The 22,320-nt window shown below is 29.8% G+C and overlaps 2 protein-coding genes across 4 annotated transcripts in view; one reads left to right on the forward strand and one right to left on the reverse strand.

Annotated features, from left to right (window-relative positions):
• LOC126834002 (prominin-like protein) overlaps window positions 1-22,320 on the reverse strand; it is a 28,915-nt gene that overhangs the window by 1,062 nt on the left and 5,533 nt on the right. The window contains exons 2-17 of one of the 3 annotated variants that reach the window (XM_050565644.1): window positions 5,681-5,945; window positions 5,486-5,606; window positions 5,324-5,390; window positions 5,079-5,243; window positions 4,877-5,001; window positions 4,157-4,180; window positions 3,357-3,649; window positions 3,112-3,264; window positions 2,791-3,033; window positions 2,479-2,716; window positions 2,313-2,399; window positions 2,001-2,228; window positions 1,776-1,934; window positions 1,585-1,706; window positions 1,457-1,507; window positions 30-308 (exon numbers count right to left, since the gene is read on the reverse strand). In XM_050565644.1, coding sequence (XP_050421601.1) covers window positions 30-308; window positions 1,457-1,507; window positions 1,585-1,706; window positions 1,776-1,934; window positions 2,001-2,228; window positions 2,313-2,399; window positions 2,479-2,716; window positions 2,791-3,033; window positions 3,112-3,264; window positions 3,357-3,649; window positions 4,157-4,180; window positions 4,877-5,001; window positions 5,079-5,243; window positions 5,324-5,390; window positions 5,486-5,606; window positions 5,681-5,945 — 2,620 coding nt within the window. The remainder of the gene's footprint in view (window positions 1-29; window positions 309-1,456; window positions 1,508-1,584; window positions 1,707-1,775; window positions 1,935-2,000; window positions 2,229-2,312; window positions 2,400-2,478; window positions 2,717-2,790; window positions 3,034-3,111; window positions 3,265-3,356; window positions 3,650-4,156; window positions 4,181-4,876; window positions 5,002-5,078; window positions 5,244-5,323; window positions 5,391-5,485; window positions 5,607-5,680; window positions 5,946-22,320) is intronic. The other 2 variants (XM_050565647.1, XM_050565645.1) reach the window with 2 other exon arrangements.
• On the forward strand, window positions 18,293-20,637 carry LOC126834003 (glycerol kinase-like). The gene has a single exon (XM_050565648.1). The coding sequence runs from the start codon at window positions 18,676-18,678 to the stop codon at window positions 20,272-20,274; it is 1,599 nt and encodes a 532-aa protein (XP_050421605.1). The 5' UTR covers window positions 18,293-18,675; the 3' UTR covers window positions 20,275-20,637.

The following is a 22,320-nucleotide window of genomic DNA, read 5'->3' on the forward strand; positions in this document are numbered from 1 at the left end:
AAAAAAACAATCATGAACTGGAGTATTACTTTGGTGGAGCTTCAGTCGAACCTCCTTGGACACAAGGGCTAGTGGCTGGCACTACTATATTTGCTCGTCCAAGATGCGCACTATAATCGACAGAACCTCCATGACCAGGGTGTCCAGAATGACGAGAACTCTCATTGGCTGATGTGTTAGCTAGAATTTCTGGATTTGACATATTCTCATAACCCACTGGTATTGCCGATGATCGATTTCCTCTACCTGGTGTTGGTGCTGCTTTCTTTCTGGCCTTATTCCGTCCGTTTTTCTTCTTATTATTCGGGCTATAGAAAACAAATATGAGCAATTTTTAATTAGTAATTATAATGAATGTGATCAATATAAGGGTGATTCAAGAAGAATGAACCAATTCCATGATAAAATATTTTGTAAGTAAATGTATGAATCAAAATGAGGGAGACGCTGTTTGAAAGATTAGGTTTCTAAGTTTCAAATGGTTGCCACGTGACCGCGCCAGGAGCATCGGTCTCCTAAGGTAAACGTTTTCTGTGCTGTATCATGCAACAATGTTTTAGCCAATTTTTCTTCAAACGACACTCTGTTACAGGGAAAACCTACGAGGATATGCTACGAAAACTGGCTTTTCCCTTAAATGGTAGCTGATTCTAATTAATTCATTTTTCAACAAGATGGGGCACCTCCACACTGGAGCTTACCTGTTAGAGCATTTTTTAAATGAAAAACTGCCTCAGCCCTGTAACAGTTTCCCTCGAAGAAAATGGGCCATACATTTTGGTGCAGGATACAGCACAGAAAACGTTTACCTTAGAAGACCAATGCACCTGGTGTGGTCACGTAGCAACCATTTGAAACTTAGAAACCTCACAGTCACTCCCTCGTGTTCTGACTCATACATTTACTTACAAAATATTTGACCATGGAATAGGTTCATTCTTTTTTAATCTCCCTGTATTTCAGAGGATATATTCTCCGAGGAATTAAATATATGCAGTCAGTAGAGGCCTCGTCTTCTTCCATATTTACTTTTTTAAGAAACAATATAGAAAGAGCCTAATACAAGACTACCCCGAAAGCGAATTGAACAAGAAACCATCTCATAATGGCATCATTGGGCCTTTAAGGTTTGTTAAGCTACATAATGATTATACCTTCTGGTTTTAGCACAAAACCTAATAAAAGTCAATGTAAAAATTTGATGTATATGACCATAGTTTTCAAGGTGTTGAGTTAAAAATCAAAAAGTAAAAAAAAATGTTTTGACCAAAAAAAAACAAAAACAAAATTAAAATCTGCATTATAACAACTTCTTTCATTCAAGTTTAGTAAAATATTAAACATTTTATTTTCTTATTAATTATATTAAACCCAGTTTTATCCAAAAAAATCTATCTATGGGAAATTTCTTCCCCATAACCACAAATTGACTTTTGCAATATTCAAAAATTATTACTTTGCTAGAGGAATATTTTCACGATCTGTATGTGCATCATACAAGTACTCCCTAAAATGTATAAACATTATTTATTATTCAAACATATTTTTAAAAATTAAAAACAAATTTTTTAAAACATTACTTACGATTCGACTAATGGCCCGGGGTATCGTTCAGATTTTTGATATAGAGTTGCTAATTTAACACAAAGAATGATAATGGGCATGAAAAGTATACAGCAAATACCTACGCTCATCCAAAAACCATTCTAGAAAACAAAAATATGGAACAGTTTATATTTATTTTTATGGTATTATAAATAATATTCTACACTTACGTATGGATTCAATATTTTTCTACATCCCGCAACAACTGTAGCGTTGTAAGCCTGTGACATGGGCCAGCATTTGCCAACATCTTCTCTTACTTGGTGAACAACTCTTTCCAAATATTGATCAATATGTTTGTTAAACTCTTCTCCGAATTCTTTCGCCAACTAGAAATATAAAAAACAATAATCCATTTAATATTATTATCATCATTTTTCAATTAGTTGACATACTTTAGTAACTAAAGTTGTTCCTTCATTGCGCAAATAATTTTGTGCTTGTTCAACTTCAATTAACAAATGTTCCACGGCATTGCGTAATGATGAATGGTTGAAGCGCAAATGTTCTTGTAACTGATTGGCGGTTGATTCTAACCGTTGACTAATATCAATCATTGCTGTTACGTGATGTCCTTGATGTACTTTAAGATACATAGCTTGGTTGACCAGTGAAAATTTAACCTAATATTTTAGCAAAAAATAGGCATGTTAGTTTAATACATTTTAGAAAACTGTACATTTTTAAACAGACAAGAGAAAACATACGTCTGACGAAGACGGTAATTGAGAAGCTGTTTGATTAAGAGCATTGGCAAGTTGTATTAAATCGATTGATGTAATTTTATCGCCAAGCTAAAAAAATAATTCACAACAAATGTTAAATTTGTTTAAATTTTTATGAAAATTATCAATAGTAAATTTTATAACTTACGACATTAGTGTATGCAGGGAAATTAATATTAGACAAAGGTGATTTCGATAGCCTAATCAATTGCCTTTCTGCTTCTGGTGTCAATATTACGATTTCTCCTTCTAGTTTAATTTTTGAAACTAGTTCATTTATATGTTCGTCAATACCAAAAACATTAGGATAGTCAAGCACTTTGTTGAGATCTACAAGTCTATCCATATTCAATACTTGGAACAAGCTCATGTTTCTATGGCAATCTCTATAAAAGTATTGAAATTATTATTAATATAGTACCTAAAACACTATGAACATTATAATTTTTTTGTAACTAACCGTATGACAGAACTAATAGTAAAATCTGCATTGGCTGGTGCAGGTCTAGCATGACGAAGTTGGTCTTCTGAATTGTGTATAACAGAAATGTCATATAAGCGATTCATTATGTTTAAAACTCTAGAAGGCGTTGGATTTTGCAATGGCTCACAGACAACCCGATCTGTGGTCACACCAGTAACGAAATAGAACAATGCAATTAGCATTAAAAAGGCCGATGACAAAAACATCAACCACACAGCCCTAAGTAGTTGGCATAGCATTAGTTTATTATAAAATGGTTATACAACAAATAATTTATACTAATTCATTTAGTCATACATCATTAAATAAGAAGCACCAGTTCCTTTATTGCAACAATCGTCATGATAGCCACCTATGGGTCGGCTTCCACAAAAACCACAGAACAATCCGAGAGTTAGACACATCAAAATCAAAAACAGTGTGATCGCAACACCCAGACAAACATAATACCTAAAGACCAGATGATTATCCCATAATTAGAAACATGTAAATAAGTATTATTATAAGCATTTTCATCATAAAAACTACATGAATTATTTTACCGATAAGGAGAAAACTCTTTTAATAAACCTTCTCCTTCTTTCATTGGTGCAAAAGACGTAGCAACAGTATTGTCCACGCGATCCAAAACATTATCAACTTTATCGCTATGTTCTTTGATTGCATTTCCAACTTTCCTTATATTTTCTTTTATTGCAGGTATATTATCATTTACTGCATTTTGTATCATTGTTTTGACTTTTTCAAATTGCTGTTGGCCTTTCATTACTTCTTCCTCAATGTCATCAGTTATAAGATCTGATATGTTTTTCAAACTGGCTGTTACGTTTGGCAACTGTAATTTGAACAACTCTGGATTAAAAATAAATCAAAATATTTCATCAAGTAAACTATGTGCTATGAAAATTATCTAAATTAATGGTTTAAATAAATATATACAAATTTAGAACAGGCTAAACATATTTTTTTCAAAATATTCAGTCAACAACAAAAATAATACAAGTAATAAATAAACTACTAGTTCATTATTTAATAAAAAATTAACTATAACAAGAAGTTGTGTTTGTTTGAAGAAAGAAGAAGTGAATTAAATTTTTTCATCTATTTACTAATTTAATACTGTGCAATATAAATAATACCAATGATAAGATACCATTGTGTATACATGTAGTATATTATAAATTAGGTATTTTTAATAAATTCTAAAACATTGTTTTTAATTATTTACATAATATTACAGAAGAATTAATGATAAACAATTAAACTATACGAATAAAAGCAGGTTGACCTGACAGTGCATGTATGGAAAAAACGTTATAAGCCTAAAATACCATTAACCTACCTTTGGAAGGTGGTTGTCTAATATCTGTCCATGGCAAGCAAACAAAAATTATAATATTCAAATATATCATTAATATTTTAAACATACAAATAAATAAGTATACATGTATGGACCATATTAATACATATTTTATTATATTATATATTATAATTTAATTAACAATACAAATAAATGTATGTATAATGTATATACTAATAGTCCAAAAAGCTGAAGGATAACATTAAAGTATTTAACAAAGCAATATGTAGACAAGTAATATTTTTTTCTTATCAATTTGTACTGTGTTTTTTTTACTCAATAATATTTATGGCACAAATTATTATAGTAGGCTTTACTTATTTCTTCTTTTCTTCCTAATTACACAAACATCGATCATGACAATATGGATATTCGAGTTTGTATAATAAATATACGGTATGTATAGTAATACTAGAAAGCTGGGTACAAACACTTTTTGGATAACTGTAAATCTTATACCAATTGCCGGTATATTAATTTTCATTCATATAAATAGCTATTACAGATATCAGTGGCGTAGCTACAGTGGGTGCATGGGAGGCAGTTGCCCCTGGGTACATTATATTTTAGAGCGTTTTGTATGGTTTACTATACACGTTGACATGTAATATAGGGCATAAAAAAGTCTTGTTTCTTGGTGCTTTAGTCTCTAATTACAGCTATATAGCTGTTATATTTAAATAATTGTTGTTCCGTACTAACCTGACTGAAGTTTGCTTCCAAAGAAAGATCTTGAATATTGTATCGATTCAAAAGCTCTCGGCAAGGGCGCTCAAATCTACAAGATTGTAGTTTACTTAATATATATGATCGAGACTCCAACAAAGCTAAAAATAAAAATATGATCATAATATGAGAACGAGGAATTTTTAAAACAGTAAGGGTTAAAAAAACACAAACACACCAGTATCTAATTGTAGAGCTGTCTCTTGTAGTTGTCGAGTTAATAAATCTACATTAGAGAGGTCTTGTTTTATGAGTCCAAGTCCAGTAACAATGGCAGTTAAATTTGATAAAACGGATGCTTTAGACACATCTCCCAATTTCTTTTTAACAATCTCACCACTAGCTGCAATTATTATGGGAAATAAACTGTTTTATGATTGTTATTTATTAGTTATTAGTTTAAAAAAAAAGTATAATAAATACCTTCCAATATATTCGATAAAGTTTCTTCTAGTTCGTTGAAATTAACAACTAATAAATTATCCACTTCCTATAAAATATAAATAATTTAGCTCAAAGTCCTTATAAATAAAATTCAACATTTTTCTTTTTTTTTACAACACATAATAATAAAAAGTTTCTTACTTTTTTTGTGTTATTGATGAACAATCGAGTATCACCTAAAGACTTTTCAACATTTGAAGGCAATTCTTTGACGCCATCTTCTAAGTATTCATTGCTTACAAATGTGCAAACAACACCAAACCTAAAACCACACCCACATGTTTTGCATAAAATTAGAAATCAACTTACAAAAAATAAAATAGAAATTGTACGTACGAAATAAGTATGGTAAAAGATGCCAAGATGATACCATAGAATTGTCGTCTGCAAGAATCGTACTTGGCGTCAAACGGCTGTGATCGAGATCCACAGCCCCCGGCACAGCGACAACAACACAGTGTTAGACCTATAAGAGGCATAAGGACTGCGAAGACTAGTCCACCCATCAAAACTGAGGCGCTGGCCCAATAATGAGTCACCAACGTTGGCCATTCGTCAGAAACTTGAATCGTGTTGCTACCTTCTTCGACATCAATAAGTCCTGATAGAAAATAAATTCTTATGTTAGTATTTTATTTGTATTATAAGTATTATTTTTTTTTATTGTTTTGACATGCATTTATTTTACTGTTTACATACAATAGTATATACATTTTTTTTATCAAAGGGCAATAATATGAAATAATGCTTTTTATTTTAAACTAAACAACTACCATAAGTCGTTTTTTCTCTTTATTTATAAATCTTTGACAACTGGACCATAAGTCTACATTTTTTTATCGAATAATGAGTAGTGTATATTTTTTTAAATTAAATATTAATTGTACGATTATTACTTATTAAGCTAATAATAAGTATAAATCAATCGAGGAATTCATAATAAAAAAAAAAAAAAAAATTGACGCATTTAAAGTTTGATGTTGTAAGCATCAGCTAACAGCCATACAGGGTAATACAGGGTGACCATGAAGAACCCTTTACATTTTGAAAAAAGCTAAATAATATTCATTTTTCAAAAACAAATTTATTTAACTTACATAAAATGTTTGTGGGTGTACGCCATTTACTTCAAGTAGCAAAAAATGAGGTCAGGAAGGGGAGATGTCCGTCTTCCATTAGGCAATTTTCGATTCTTTCGAGGAAGTTCTTCCACACTTGTTCTTATTCTGAATAGAGTATATACGAATTGCTTTCAAATTATCCAAGTACGGGGTTTATGTTGAAAAACTTTGCCCTTTTAATGACCCCACAAAAAAAAATCGCATATGTTTAGGTCGGGGGAGGACATTTTTTTTTTTTTATTCGAAAATTGCCGTAAAATAAATGGCGTACATGGTACATAAGTTAAAAAAAAATGTAATTTTTTACATTTTTAAATGTTAAGGGTTTTTGTAATCACCCTGTATAATATTTGTTTTCTAAATAATAGCTTGGATTGTTTTATGTTTATCCTAAACAGTTCAACAGTCGGAAAAAAGATCATTTTATTTATATACAATAGTGAAAAAAAACTTAGTGGTTAAAAAACGGTTGTACGGACGTGCAGAGCTGATGCACGGCTAGTTATTATTTATACATAATATTGTCTTTGTTGTTTCAAAATATAGAGGAACAGAATTTTAAATTATAATAATATGTTATATTATAGGTAACCATAATAATACAATGCCCTCGGAGATGAACGAAATAACCTTGAGAACACTCCGCACATTAATCAGCTCTAAGTTTGTTTTTATTTGTTGTAATATCTTATACATATATATATATATATATATATAATGCAGTATATATTTTGACACGGTTGGCGAGCATAAAACTAATCAGGAGACATGGTCCAACGCATAACCTATCAATTTAAATGGTGTACTTGTGGGGCTTTTTAATTATTGCTTTTTTTTTGTTTTCTGGTTCACATCAGTAAACAAATTGACATTGAGTACTCACACACAGACATTTGTTTAAAATGTATTACGCAAAAACTATGCCAACACTAATAACGAATTACTACACGAACAATTGGGATAACGGATATCCTCGGCGATTGTATACAAAAGACAGCCGTCGTGCATTATCGGTTCCGGTTTTTTTTTTCATTTTTGTTGGGGGGTCTATTGCAAAGCTGTCGTCAATAGGTATTCACTATTGATGATGCGTCTACTTGTTTATTAGCTGGACCGATTTCTTTGATCAACATCTCGGTATGTTCCCAGATATCACAAGTGTCTAATCGAATGACTAGGTGCACTTAAAGGTACCGGACAGTCGAAAGGATAAACATCGACCCCTCAATAAAAAAAATTAGTATCGGAACAACTTCAGTGATTGGTATTTTCATTTTACAGATAAACGAAAAAATATTACTTAATATGTGAACAACATTAATATGGTTTTTTCACTGGCTGACTTTCTTTCAGAGCAAATACAAATGTACGCTCTTGAATAGTATGTTTTTATATGCTCCTGGAGAGATAAGTCGAGAAAACATGATGTTATCAATTTTTGATTTATAACATTTTTAGTATTTTATATAAGTAAATTCAGCACAATATTCAATAAAAAATATGCTACCATATAAAAAAAAGAGAAATAAACAATGTCTTTACAGTAATTAGGCAGCGTGATGACACACAATAAAATATTTTTTGTTCAACCTTGGGTAAGGCCGCTGGTGAAAATTTAAGGGGCTTGGAATAAAACAAATCCTTAATAAAACTTGAAATTAGCGCTGTTCAAAATACCTACATTTTTAGATGTTTTTTTTTAGTGAGAAATTTGGTGATGACTAATTAAACAATCCTAATTTATACTGACAGTGTTTTTTAAGTACACCTAGACCTCCCTCCTCAAAATTTTCCACAGCGGATAAGGCTGTAGATTTAACGATATATTAACTAGTTCAAGTATATGATATTTAAGACTGATAAAAGTGGGATAAAAATGTGAATTTGCTTTCTCTTTTTAGATGCTCAAAAATGCATTAAGTATACGCTTAAATAGTTGTATTATTATACTATTATATTAGGGCACTGTAAAAAATTAAATCTCGTCTCAGCTTCTATTTAATTAATTCTCTGGATTAGCCGTAGATGGAATATGTGTCGCCTTAGGCATTGAAGCTTACAATTTGAGTTTTAGACCATTCCCAGATGGTGTTAAATTGTTCAATAGGTATGTTTTCTTTTTCTTTGCAACGAATAGTACAGCTATTAATTATCAAATGTCGAGAGCACCCGTGTCTTTGCCATCTAAATAGTAGAATTTTAATGCTAGATCTGCTATACTGCTGTCACGGATGGCATTTGAATGTTATGAAGCCACGGCGAGGCCAGCGACTACCGTGAAAGCGCAGTGTAAAAAATCGATTGGCTCTCGCCAAATACTAAAACCTACTAATCACTATAACATGTACATATTATCAGAAACACAATCGACGGTTTTCATTGGCCAGTCGGTCGACTAATAGTTCAACCATGTAGGCTTCTGTGTGTATATATATATATACACATACAAATTTAGTAAAATACGAGTCTCAGGTCGGTGGTTGTGAACATAGGAACAACACAAAGAAGGCAATTAACTAAATTAACCATTCGAAAACCGCCTTTTTTTTGTATTTTTTTTGTCATGAAAAGTGGTCACGCGTACGCAAATTGGCAACGCACTTCTCTATAGGCAAGCGAAACCCGACTTGGAGGGAAGTGATAAAAACTCCTTCTATATAGTTGTGGCTCCGGAAAGGTATTTGAACTCCAAAAATAATTCGGCGAACTCTTAAACGATTTCATCAGCCTACGATAGGCAAACCGAGTGTTTGATGATGGTCATAACAATAACGAGACGAATTAAATTAACACTTTAATTACAACGACTAAAAACTACATGGGACAGATGAGGGTGATGCTCGTTACTAATTTAAAACAACGAGACGTTATTCTGTACAGCGTGCCACTAGTTTTGTGTTAATAGTTGACTCAGTGGGCTTAATAAGCGGCATTGTCAAATGATAGCCAAAAACGGTAAATGTGTGCACTGAGCACACGAAGGCTAGAACAAAACATAGGATACACATACACGCGTTATGACCGTTTTTGTTCTGTACGCTAAAAAAACAATACTCGAAAAGAGGAGAAAATGTACCGTAGATTAAGAACTCTCTTTTATATTACACGCTGGGATGCAAGTACAAACAAACAAATGCTTTTAATACGTTGTTTAAACGTTCAACAGAAAAAAGCGCTAGCTAATATGTCACCTTTTTAGATTTTTAACAAGACAAATTTTTTTTTAGAAATCCTAAGTCGTTTACTTTATCTAAAATTGTCTGAGGATTACTAACAACCCATTAAAATTAAATAGCAATACAAGATTCCTAAAATGAATAATGATAAAAGTAATTTTATTTTCATTAATTGTTATAGTTTTATATACCTACAGTTAAAAAAAAAAGGTTAAGTCGAGTGTCAACTTTTACTTGCTGGAGAATAAATTCTAAGTTTTATATTAACATTGATTTTTTAAACTCAATACGTATATTATATCATGAGTGTACAGTATAATACTGTACACTCATGAAATTTGTTAATACCTAAAGATTAAGAATAATATGTACTCTTTGTGTTGATGAGAATTTAATATTTCTATGAAAACGTTGTTAATGAGAAATTATTATTATAACATTATTCATGAGTACGAATATTTTTTTATTCAACGAATTCAACAAAAAATATAATGAATTTCGTGAATTATAAGTTATATACAGTAGATTTATACAAAACGATTTTTTGTCAATCACTGCTTGTAAAATAATTATATTTATAGAGTAAAAAAATGTTTGAAAAACTTTTCATAATAATGTCAATTCTAATAATAAAAAAAAAACACAATAATGTAATTATAAGAAGTTATTAGTGTGATGCGTTAAACTATTTACAGAAAGCAGTGAAATATCTTAAAAAAACAATATTTTATAATGTAAATATTATAATATTGCGGATGTTTTCTTCAATAAACAAAGAAACCCGGATACAAAACTAACAAGCCAAAAAATGAGGAAATAATCAACATTATGCTTTTTATTATCATAATATTGTTAATCGTTGTAAGATTTGATGGTTTCTTGGCCGAGAAATGCCATTATAGGTCACGGTAAAACATTTCACCCAGTGGTCTCGTTCCAATCCCATGTCGTCGTAAACTTGATTTTTTTTTCTTTTCGATTGTCTGCAATAGTGAATAGTGCAATAGTGTGTAAATTTACTATCTGACGTGCTGCCAACGGTACGCGTCGACTACATGCCAACCTTTCTAAATCGCAGTCAGTTTGTACATTAAAAAATGAACACACAATGAAAACACGTGTACCAACGCGTGTATAGATAAAATAACTCAGTTTATTATGAAAATATAAAACATCATAGTACAAATAATTGTAAAAAATATTGCAAGTTTCTACAATTATTAAACTAAGTGGTTAAATATTTGAAACACGATATTTTAACTTGTTTATTGTTTTTTTAAACAATATTTTAACAAATATGATTTCAATTAAAAGACAAAAGAAAATTAATTGAGCATTTTCACAAAATTAAAAAAACGAATAAATGCAAGTATCTATGTAGTACGAGTTATTTTTTAGATACTCTAAATAGTTTTCTTTTGATACAAAAATTTCTGTCAGAAATTTTAGTATGTATTTCACGTTAATACTTTAAAATATTATTATTTATTACAGTTATATATGAATTATTTTTGCATTTATTGTGTCACAAATTCGTGGCCTGATTTAATGAAATTGGTGCCCGGATCCTAAACTTTTTCTTAGACGGTGTAATAAACCGAAGTCCATTAATATTATTTTAATGAGTATAAACACGTTTAGAATCATATTATGGGATAATTTTACCTATTCATTGTCAGATTAGTATGCGAGACCAATAAAAACGCTTTGAATTCTCTAGGGTTTCCAGACGAATACAATCCTGAATTAAAAAACAAACGAAACGCTAACGATAATGATGACAAAATCGTATAAAACGTCAGAGCCAGGGGCAGACATGGGAACTTTCGGATGTGTAAAATATTTAACTCTTAATAGAACTAATGTGCTCCCCCACAAAACTAAAAAAAACATTTCTGGAATCGGAAGTATTTGGTTTCCTAAAAATAACCCGTTTAGAAATCAAACAATAAAAAACACATTACACTCTAATATGTAAACACAACATGTTATGTGAAACCACAGGTTGGATGGATCACGTTGGAGTGGTATAAAAGAAAACGCTCTGGAAATCCTTCCCATAGAGATATCCGTTCCGTTTGATTAGCCTCGAGGTTTTTTTTTAACTTTACCATGACGGCATACAGATTGGTACTTCATAATACAATATTTATATCCTATCGACGGAATAAAATCAATATAAAAAATAACACATAGGAAACGCAGACGTTTTGATTTTAATTCATTAAGATCAAATTCCATGTTCTTTTTATTTGTATCGTGTTTTAATCATTTTTACACAGCCCATAATTTGTCTGTCAATATTATTTTTCACAGAACCCCACTAGAAGTAATCATGTACTAAGTACTAAACAAGATGTATCAAGGGTGTATAGAAATTAGAAACTTGTTTAAATGTTATAATGTGATCAAAAGGGTTAGCCAACTCTTGTAACTATGTATAGTGGCAAATAATATCCCAAATCGGAATGAATTTTACTCAAATGAAAACTACAAGTACTGCAAAAGTGGCCCAATGTCTGCTAAAAAAACCATGTAAAATCGACTTTAAGCCAAGAAAGATGTTTCGAGTTGGCAATAATAGGAATTTACATTGAAAACAATTTATTTCAACGGTACAAGCCATTATGAAAAAGGCAAAATCCCCCGAAAAAGTTTTAAAGTTATATTATATTATTATTATTATCACTGGGCCGTGTTTCTATGTTAGTTGGCATTCATGTTAATCGCCGTTTTCGGCTATCGATTTAATTTTAATGAGAAGAGATGTGGACGTTGGTCATAACTCATAAGTACTTAAGATCTCGAAAAGATAATTTGAAAACTATGTTTTCATGCTTCATAATATTTTAATATTCCAAGATAAGTTTAAAATCCATTTGTAAATAACCTTCGCAAAAACAGATTCACTTAATTTACTAATCTGTGAAGAATAAACGCAGTTGTTAAAAGTGAGTTGTTAATAGACATTTTCTAATCCTGGTACTAAGATATCAGTAATTTATTAATTATCTTATTAACTAAATATACTTTAACTAATATATTTTAGTCACTTACACATCAATCAATAATAAGTATTATAAACCAGATTGTTATGTATATTATGTATTTTCCTTTGTTATAGCCAAACACAAGGCGAGGTTACTGTTACACGGAAATTTCTTTTATGCTATTTATGATATCGACTATTGCGCCTATTGTGTTCATGTATTGTATTACATATTATACATAGTGTCCTTCTATGTCATTATGAATGTCATTTTGTATCTAATAACGTTTTGATAAATAAAATTACTTTCCAGTTACTCAACAAATATAATATTATATTACGACAAATTTCCGTGTACTGATTCATGTTCTATTATCATAGGAAAATTAAGTAAATTTGGGCTTTTTTTAGAACATTTTGGGGCCAAAGTCATAGTGTATTACTTGTTAAATGCAATAAATATAACGATATAATAATAATATAATGATATGCACATGTGTTGTAACTTGAAATTATATCTATTATCTATCAAATCCGAAGTTACTCGTGCCACTACTAAAATAACGAATCTATCGCATTTTATTATAAGTGTATCAATTATATTTTAATTACACTTATTATATTATTTTTTACAGTACCACTTCCTAGAGAATACTAATTTAGTATTTACAATCCGTTTGCATTGATACAAATGTCAATAAATATCAATTAAGTTAAAAAAAGGTTATCCGAATTGTACTAATACTTATTATTTTTATTGAATATTCAATCAGTCAACACATATAATCAATGTATTAATTCAGCTAAACATGTGTAAATGAACACAAAAGGTATCTTCTATAAAACAAAGCTGCGTCTAAAATACATACCGGTATTAGATGTAACTATTAAAATGTTCTCAATATCAATTATACCAAAATTAACGAAGGAATATAAGGGCCTTGTAAACCATATATAATATTATTACACATGGTAAGCGCTGTTTCTGATCTATAGAATTCGTAGAAATGTGCCAACTTTGTATAATTATGAAATATTGGATCTTTTTTAAAGCTAGTTGCGGCTATGTTTTTCTCTGTATAGATTAAATGATATTAACCCCTTTGTACCGTTACTGATACATGTGAATGGGCTTCATATTTTGCGATTTAATACTGTGCTAAAAATGAAGACCTGGATAAAATAACTATGTATGCCTTAAACCAGAGACCTGATGGAAAGCATAATAATCCCATGGCAAACCAGGAGTCCAACCGGTACGTACACCTCATGCGACGAACGTGTTTCAGAACACTTGATAATGATACAGATTCCTCTTTCCCTTCATTCGAATTTCGATTATCATGCACAATATTGACTTGTCGGATCTTTTGCTAAAATGTTTCAAAATGTTCTACACCCAACACTCGGACTGTAATAAATATAACACATTTTTTAATCATAAACCACTACAGAATTGTACGTTGCGGTATTTTTACAATGTCAAGAATAATCGAGTTCATTATACCCGTATTATGCATGAGTCACTTAATTTTAGCCGACCCGTTACAGCCTGCCTCACTCTCACTCCTCTTCGTCACTCACTCACGCCCCTCCTTTCTTCCTATTATATCCACAGGTATATACAATTTTGTCGCGGTCGACGCACTACAATACAATTATTATATATTATGCATCAGCGAGTGACCGGCAAAAAATAAAAAAAGTAGGTGTGGCAAGTACCATTATCAAACTCAGAATATAGCTAAAGAAAGTGACAAGTGTTTCGGGTATTGATTTTAGAATATAATATACGTATTCTAAAAATGTTTATTTATTTTATGTATTTTCTTTTATGGAAAATGTTTTGATAGGTGCACGCGCGTTCAACTAGAGGTTCTAGTTAGGTTTTACGAGAATCCAAAAAGACGAGTAAAAAAATATCCTGTATTAATATATTTGAATGTTATTTTTGTAGATTTTATATTTAAGGGGAACAGAAAGCGTCAATTTTTTTAAAAATAAAGACTACCGAACCGATTTCAATAATTTTTATATTGTTTTATAGTTTAATATCTTCTCTATGGGGGCTAAAAGGCCGATTTTTTATTTATTTTTTTCAAAAAATATTTATAAGCATTTTTGTTTTTACTTTTTTATTGTTTTTTCTAATACATCTAACTTTAAATTTTTGTCAAATATTGCCTATCCTTTTCCCCTAAATAAATAGCGCTTTCCGTTCCCCTTAACCGAATAATTACAACAAAACTAGTAAATATATACATAATAAACATAATATTTGTCAATGAAATGTCTATCTGTACATTTTGTAGTATATGTCATCAATTTTTGTTACAAAAATCGTTTACTTTTCTATTAAATTCTATACAAATTACATCAAGTGTGTTGGTTCTCTAATCTCACTAGAAGTGATCTCAACCAGCGTCTAAAAAGTATTTTAGTTACTTAAAAATACAAATTTCAATAAAAAAAAACAAAGAAGTAATTTTAATATATCAATTTCACTATTTTAATTACTTATATACACAATTATTTTTATTTATCTTGTTTAATTTGACTGTCATCTGAAATGAAAACTACTCCGAATAGCACTTAATCATAAACAAATATAAGTACACTGTACAACAAAAACAATTTCCTAATATAAATATCTTTTCGATTCTGTTGAGAATTTCCATTAGTTAGTTCTGATGTTATGACGTTCTAATAATTTATTATTAGATGGAATTTGGAAATCAAGACGGCACATTGCTAATTTTTTGACCAAGGAATACTCATTACATATTATGATGCGAGATATTTACTTTGTTTTATTATTATTATTCGCTTATGACAATGTATACGCTACACAACGAGGAAGTTTTCATCGTGCGTGATTTTCTATCGTTAAACGAGCTCAATATATGAACGAGTCCAAATTAAACGTCAAGTGCTGTGGCAATTGTTATGTCGATACAATAAACATACATTGTCTTGTGTTCATGTCGAAATCGAATATTTTATTTCTAAACGCTACGCGAAAATTAAAATTTAAAACAATTTAACCGTAAAAATTAAACGCTTATCTATCGCGGTTTTATTTTGGTTCGTCAATAGATTTTAATCGTAAGCGAATCTCATACACACACAACAATAATAATACGTCACTATAAAAAACATAAACGTTGTTTAAATGGTCTTTATCGAAAATGCATCCAATTATCTGAGAAAGAGAGAGATAACAAAGAATGCATATTTAACCAACAATATATATATATTTTAACTTTTATCGTTGTCTAAAAATGATATCACGCCTACTAACTGGAATAGACAATAGTAATTAGTTATTATTGCAAATTCAATTAAATAAAAATACATAGCATTACAACATTGGTCACTCGAATTGACTTAACTTCAATAATTAGAATAGTGAATACCGAATGTATTTTAAGAATCTCAAAATGTTTAGTATATTTTTGTCTAGAGTAACATTTCTGATAGAAATGTTGGGTACGCCAAACAATTTATTTTCATAAAACGTAAATAACATATATCTATATTTGTTGTAGTTTTTTTTTAGATTACAATGTACGTTAATAGTTGACTTGTGTAAAATCTAAATGCCATTGATGTGTACATTTAACACTGTAATAGTTTAATTACATAGTTTGATAGGTACACTGTAATAGTTTGGTCGCCACAGTCGCAAATAATAGAGACAACCGTAAAAATATAAATAGTAAATTGAAGAGAATAAACATTACAATTTATTATCACAGAGAAACTACACTTCTCAAATCTGTGACGAAAAAAAATCGATGACCTATTGCAACGTCATCAAATGAATGGGAAAAATGTTCAGTCACCGCTATTGATTTAATTAGCGTGCGAAACTATTTTTCTACGGAAACTTGCAAGAGAAAATATTGTTAGATACTGACATAATTTGATTTTTATATTTTTAAACATTTTTTTTTTGATAAAATAAAAAATATCCAATAACTTATTTGTAATTAAATTGGTAATATTAATCACCACCAACATGAAAAATGCATTCTTTATTGGGGACTGGGGTGTTTCTCAATTTTAAAATGCAAGAGTTAAACTTTGTATAACTTGTCGCCTGATTAAGTACTATTTGGGTGCGATTTTTATCTATAGACTTGATACATGAAGAAATTGGTTTAGCAGTTTAGATGATATCGTGGGTAGACTGTAGACACAATAAAAAAAATGTAAATAATAAGAAAACATTATCGTAAAAGCAATATCAACTTAGCTCCACGTCGAAGCTAAAAAAATATATAATAGTTTGAATATGTATAGGCTTATAAAGTAACTGTACTTTACCATTACAATAAGAAAGTGGACTCGACGAATAAATGATTAGTATGGGTTTGCGTCCATAAATAAGTTGCCGAAAAAGTATACAGCCTGGTCTATCTATATTTAAATTTCAGCCCTATTATAAAAATGATACTTTTGAGTTATGGCGTAATAGAAAAAGAATGTTGAAAATGTATTACAAGCCAAATACTTATTTAATATTAAAAAAAAAATTACCGAGAAATTAAAAAAACCTGTTTTATGGTGGTTTATATGTTTATATACTTGTAATATATTTTGTAAGTCACATCATATATAGATAAGTATAGTAATTCAATAATTTTAATTTCCAATATTTGTCACCTAGAGATATTATTTAAAGTCTATAACACAGTTAATAATATTTTATAATTATTATACAAAATAGGAGACCCGCGGTAATTTAGTTGTACAACTTTGATAAAGGCTCTCGATGTGCTTATTATAATAATTGGTTATTAGTTGAATGTAATCAATATTAAATTTTTTTTTTAAATTTTTATAACATGTTTGCTAAATGGAAAATTGTTATCAACAGTCAGCACTAATTTGGTATATCTTCGTAATACGATCGATAGACCTTTGATTTCGAAGTAAGTACAAAACAACATAATTAGGTAAATGAAAAACATTTTATTTTGTAAAATAATATATGAGGCAATTATGCCATTGTTATTAATAGATATAACGATTAAGAATATCGTAGAAAATTGTATAATGATGAGTCCTTATATTATTAGAGCAATCGATATACGTAATAAAGAATGTGTGAATAGAAATTAGTAATTAAAAAAAACAAATAATAACATCATAGTACGGGTGAGGTATTGCACATAAATTATTATTATTATTTCCCTACAGCACATACGTCATAAATTAATGTCAGCTGCATAGTTGTAATGCATAACATAAGTCAAAATAAAGGTAGACGGTATTTTAGTTTTCATGAAATTAAGGAACTCATGCGCAATGCACATTTCCAATCTGTAACTACTCAGTAGTTGGTATATAGTCGTTGTGGTTCATGTGTACGATGTTGGCAAAAGGTTGTCAAATAATACAGTGTTACCGTTTAAGATTTTCGAGAAAAAAAAATGTAGCTACATGAAACATATAATCAAGTTATTATTATAAAAAAAACAATAAACAATACCAGCAACTATGAAACACCTTATTAAATAAATTTACGTCACGGCAGATTAGATAATGAATTGAGAAAAAACTGAAGTTTAAACTCATGTAGGTCAAGTCAAAGTGAGCGACTGCACTTTGGCAACCCCTGGCCGAACGAGTGATTCTAGTTTAGTCACTCAAATTCCGATAATGCGCACCATGTATCTTTTCTACCTTAAACGGCGACCGGTGTTTAAAACAGCTATTCACCGTGATTTAATTGAACTAAAGTTCATTAGTTCAAAACGAAAAAAAAAATGCTCCGGCCTCCGATAACGTTTAAGAACAGTCAATATTTTTATAAGTGGTGCACCAATTGAACAAGTTATTATCTTTATGGCTGGCGTTCGACACAACCATTTTTTAAAATATTTAACATATTTTTATGTTAAATGACGCAATAAATCGACCTATAGTTCCTCTTGCTCAATACATATCAGTTGTATAAAACAATTTGACCGTCTTCAAATTTAAGCATTTTCAATTCAGTTTGTGAACCGACTCGAAGCCAGACACATCAGTTAACAAATGAAAGCAGAACTACCCGTTCAACTTATTGGCGTGATCAATGTTGAATCACAACGCGTCACATTTTCAGTACTATCCAGTTCAAATGTCCTGGCAGAATCATCTAGAGCGATTGAACTTACCAAGCCTTTACCAGGATGGGTCGAAGTAGATCCAGAACATATTTGGAATACGTTGTGCATGACCATAAATGAGGTAATAAATGAATTAAATTTTAAAGATATCACTGTAGAATGCATTAAAGCTATCAGTATTATAAACGAACGAGACACTATATTGGCTTGGAACTCTGAAACAAATCAGCCAATTTACAATGCGATCCATTACACTGATTCTCGGACAGATTCTTATATCCAAGATAGCATATCCAAAGATCCTAATGTATTTAAATACATAGAACAAACAACCGGTCTGAGGGTAATATCGATGTTTGGTGGGCCCAAAATAAAATGGTTAATCGAAAACATAGAAAACACGAAACAACTTATAGCCAGAAAAACCATAAAATTTGGATCATTGGAAACTTGGATAGCTTGGAAACTTACGAATGGTAATTTATACGTAACCGATATTACTAATGCTTCAAGAACATTGTTAATGGATTTGAAAACACTAGAATGGTCAGCACAAGCATGCAAAATTTTCAATGTCCCTATTTCATTACTTCCAACAATAAAAAGTAACTCTGAACAATATGGAATAATACAAATGACTAAATTAAAAGGTGTTATGATTGGTTCAATTTTAGCTAATAACCAAGCCGCTTTCTATGGATCAAATTGTAAACAATTCGGTCAAATAATGAGCAGATTTGGTGATAGTTGCACAGTAACATGTAATGTTGGGACTGAATTTATAAATTCAAGTAATGGCCTGATTACCACAATTGCATACCAAATTGGCAATGAACCAGCAGTTTATGCCCTTGAAGGTTGGACATCAATTGGTGGGCAAATAACAGACTGGTTAAAAGACAAAATGAAAATTTTAAGTAATGAAGACGATTTAAATTCATTAGACATTGATGTTAGCGATATATACATTGTACCAGCTTTTAATGGACTAACCACACCATATTGGAGACCGGATGCTCGAGGTATAATATGTGGAATGACTCATTTCACTAAGAAAAATCATATTATTCGGGCAGCACTAGAATCAATATGCTTCCATACCAAGGATGTATGTGTTGCACTAGAAAAAGATATAGGTGTAAGTCCATCACTAATAATTGTAGATGGTAAATACTCGTGTTATGATAATTTACTGTGTTACCAAGCAGATATTTTGGGCGTGGATGTAGTAAGGATGCATGCAACTCGTATAGCAATATATGGGGCGGCAGAAGCAGCAGCCCAGTCCGTTAATATAAAGTTTGAAAGCGATCTAACACCAACTTTCATATCAAAACCAACTACTACACAAGATGAAAGAAATTGTCGCTATTTTAAATGGTTAAAAGCGATTCGCAGAAGTTGTGGATGGACAAGACCCCCACACACAGTACAAAATAAGTATGAAATATTAAACTCAAATTTACTACCAACTGCTTCCTTGATGGCCATGATGGGAATGATGGTAGTAGCAGATAAATACTAATCATGTACAACTTATAGTTTAAAGAACTAACAATTTTATATAATTGTTTCATTTTTTTTTTTTTAAGTATATATATAGTAATTTTTAATGAAGCCTACATCATATTAAATTACCTGTAATTTATTGTCATATTAGGAATAACCAAGTGGGCTGATCTGGTATTTTTCTCAATTGTTATTATAGAATTTAATACAAAAAGTTATACCCAGCTCTTATTTTTAATGTTAAATAAATTTTAATTTAAATAAAAAAATGTTCAACAACATTTAAAACAACATATATACATATTTATAAAACAAAAATTGGCTTAGATTTCTAAGTGTTTTTATTTTTTATTATTTAAATGTAACCGTATACTTGGTATTTATTAACACATAAATAAACACTGTGTCTGTTAAAAATATTAAAATTGTAATACATATCTTAAAGCTTTTGACTTCTGATGTGAAGCAGAAAAAGTAGTTTTAGGTAAATTGTTTACAACACTTGTGTACATTTATATTTTATTACAACCTTCTATTCCATTTAATAAAATACAAAGGGTTTAAGAATTATTTAAGGGTAAATGAAATTATTCTATGATAATATTTTATATATCATATACTATAGAAGTAGTAGTTATACTCAACTAGTAGTAGTATAAACTCATAGAATAAAACATGAAAATTGAAAATAATATATAAAAGATATAAATTCTAATATAATATTCAACAGTTTAAAAAACCAATGCAAACTATTTGATAAACTTGGCATCATTTAGAAACCATTACAAAATAGAGAGCCAAGGTCTGGTTCAGATTCAGATGGCGCAGCCATGATAACTTCTCAAGCGTAAAGAAAGATGTTATATAAACAGATACTATCTGATTTTAGTTATTCCTGTTTCAAGATACAATATAATGATGCATTCAAATTTATTAAAAAGATGTACTAAGTTTTTGATTTTAGTTAATATAAAAACAATTAGAACATTATTGACAGGTTGCATGAATGTTTAGTAAAGGTCATTTAACTAAAAATTTATAAGTTTAAGTACCAATAAATTATGTTTAATGAACCATTAAATGTTTATTGATTCATTTAAATCAATAAATCAATTTTTTGTACAACCTTGTATAATTGATGTAAAATATTTCATTGATTACATTTAATGAGTATAAACTAAATAAATGTATTAGCTGTTGACATCAATAGGATGTAATAATAATATTGTCAGAATTGTCTTTTAAAATTCATAATAACAGTTCTAATTATTCGACATGCAACATTATTGACTTATATTTATCCTAATTATCTATATAAATAAAAAAATTGATGATCATGGGGTTTTAATAATTGATAAAATTAAATATACATAATATAATATGATTGATAAATGCAATTGTTAATTTATAATTTGGTTTCTTTCTTGCAATGTATTCCCACCAAACAAATACTAGACTATGTGCAATTTTTAACACTTAATCAGAAAAAGGGCAATTATTTACAAATATTTAGTAACAGTTCTAAAATCTCTTACATTAAACTAACATACCTCAATACTTTTTTAATATCAAATAATATAAAACTTGGTTTATATCTTCTAGATTTTAATTTAAATTAAAAATGTATTTGAATTCCGATTTTCAAAACAGTAGGGAATTACTAAGTGGTAAATTTATCTGAATTTATTTAACGACCTAACAAAAACAAATAATTGACAAGAGCAAAGTCTACCTTGGTAGACTAGGTAGTAAAAAAACAGGAATAATATTTAGAGATAAGAAAATGAGCCGAGTCAGAGGATTAAAGGTTACTTCATACCAAAGCAATCATTTACAGACTGTAATACAAATAAAAATGTACAAGGACTATAAGCAAAAATACTACATAGTAAGACCTTTAATGGTTACTATAAAATCTTAATTTTTAGTTTAAAGTGACCTTAACAACAATATGCATTATGTTATTAATTATTAGTTACTTATTTATAATACTATTACGATGTCAAAACAATAGGTAAATGTTAATAACAAAAAAAAGTTTGAGTACAGATTTTTGAGAAAA

Source organism: Adelges cooleyi, unplaced genomic scaffold (genome assembly GCF_023614345.1).
Source record: "Adelges cooleyi isolate 19-005CV unplaced genomic scaffold, UGA_ACOO_1.1 ACOO_flye_CR_arks_rails_tigmint_CR_PRNA_2, whole genome shotgun sequence".
NCBI lineage: Eukaryota > Metazoa > Arthropoda > Insecta > Hemiptera > Adelgidae > Adelges > Adelges cooleyi.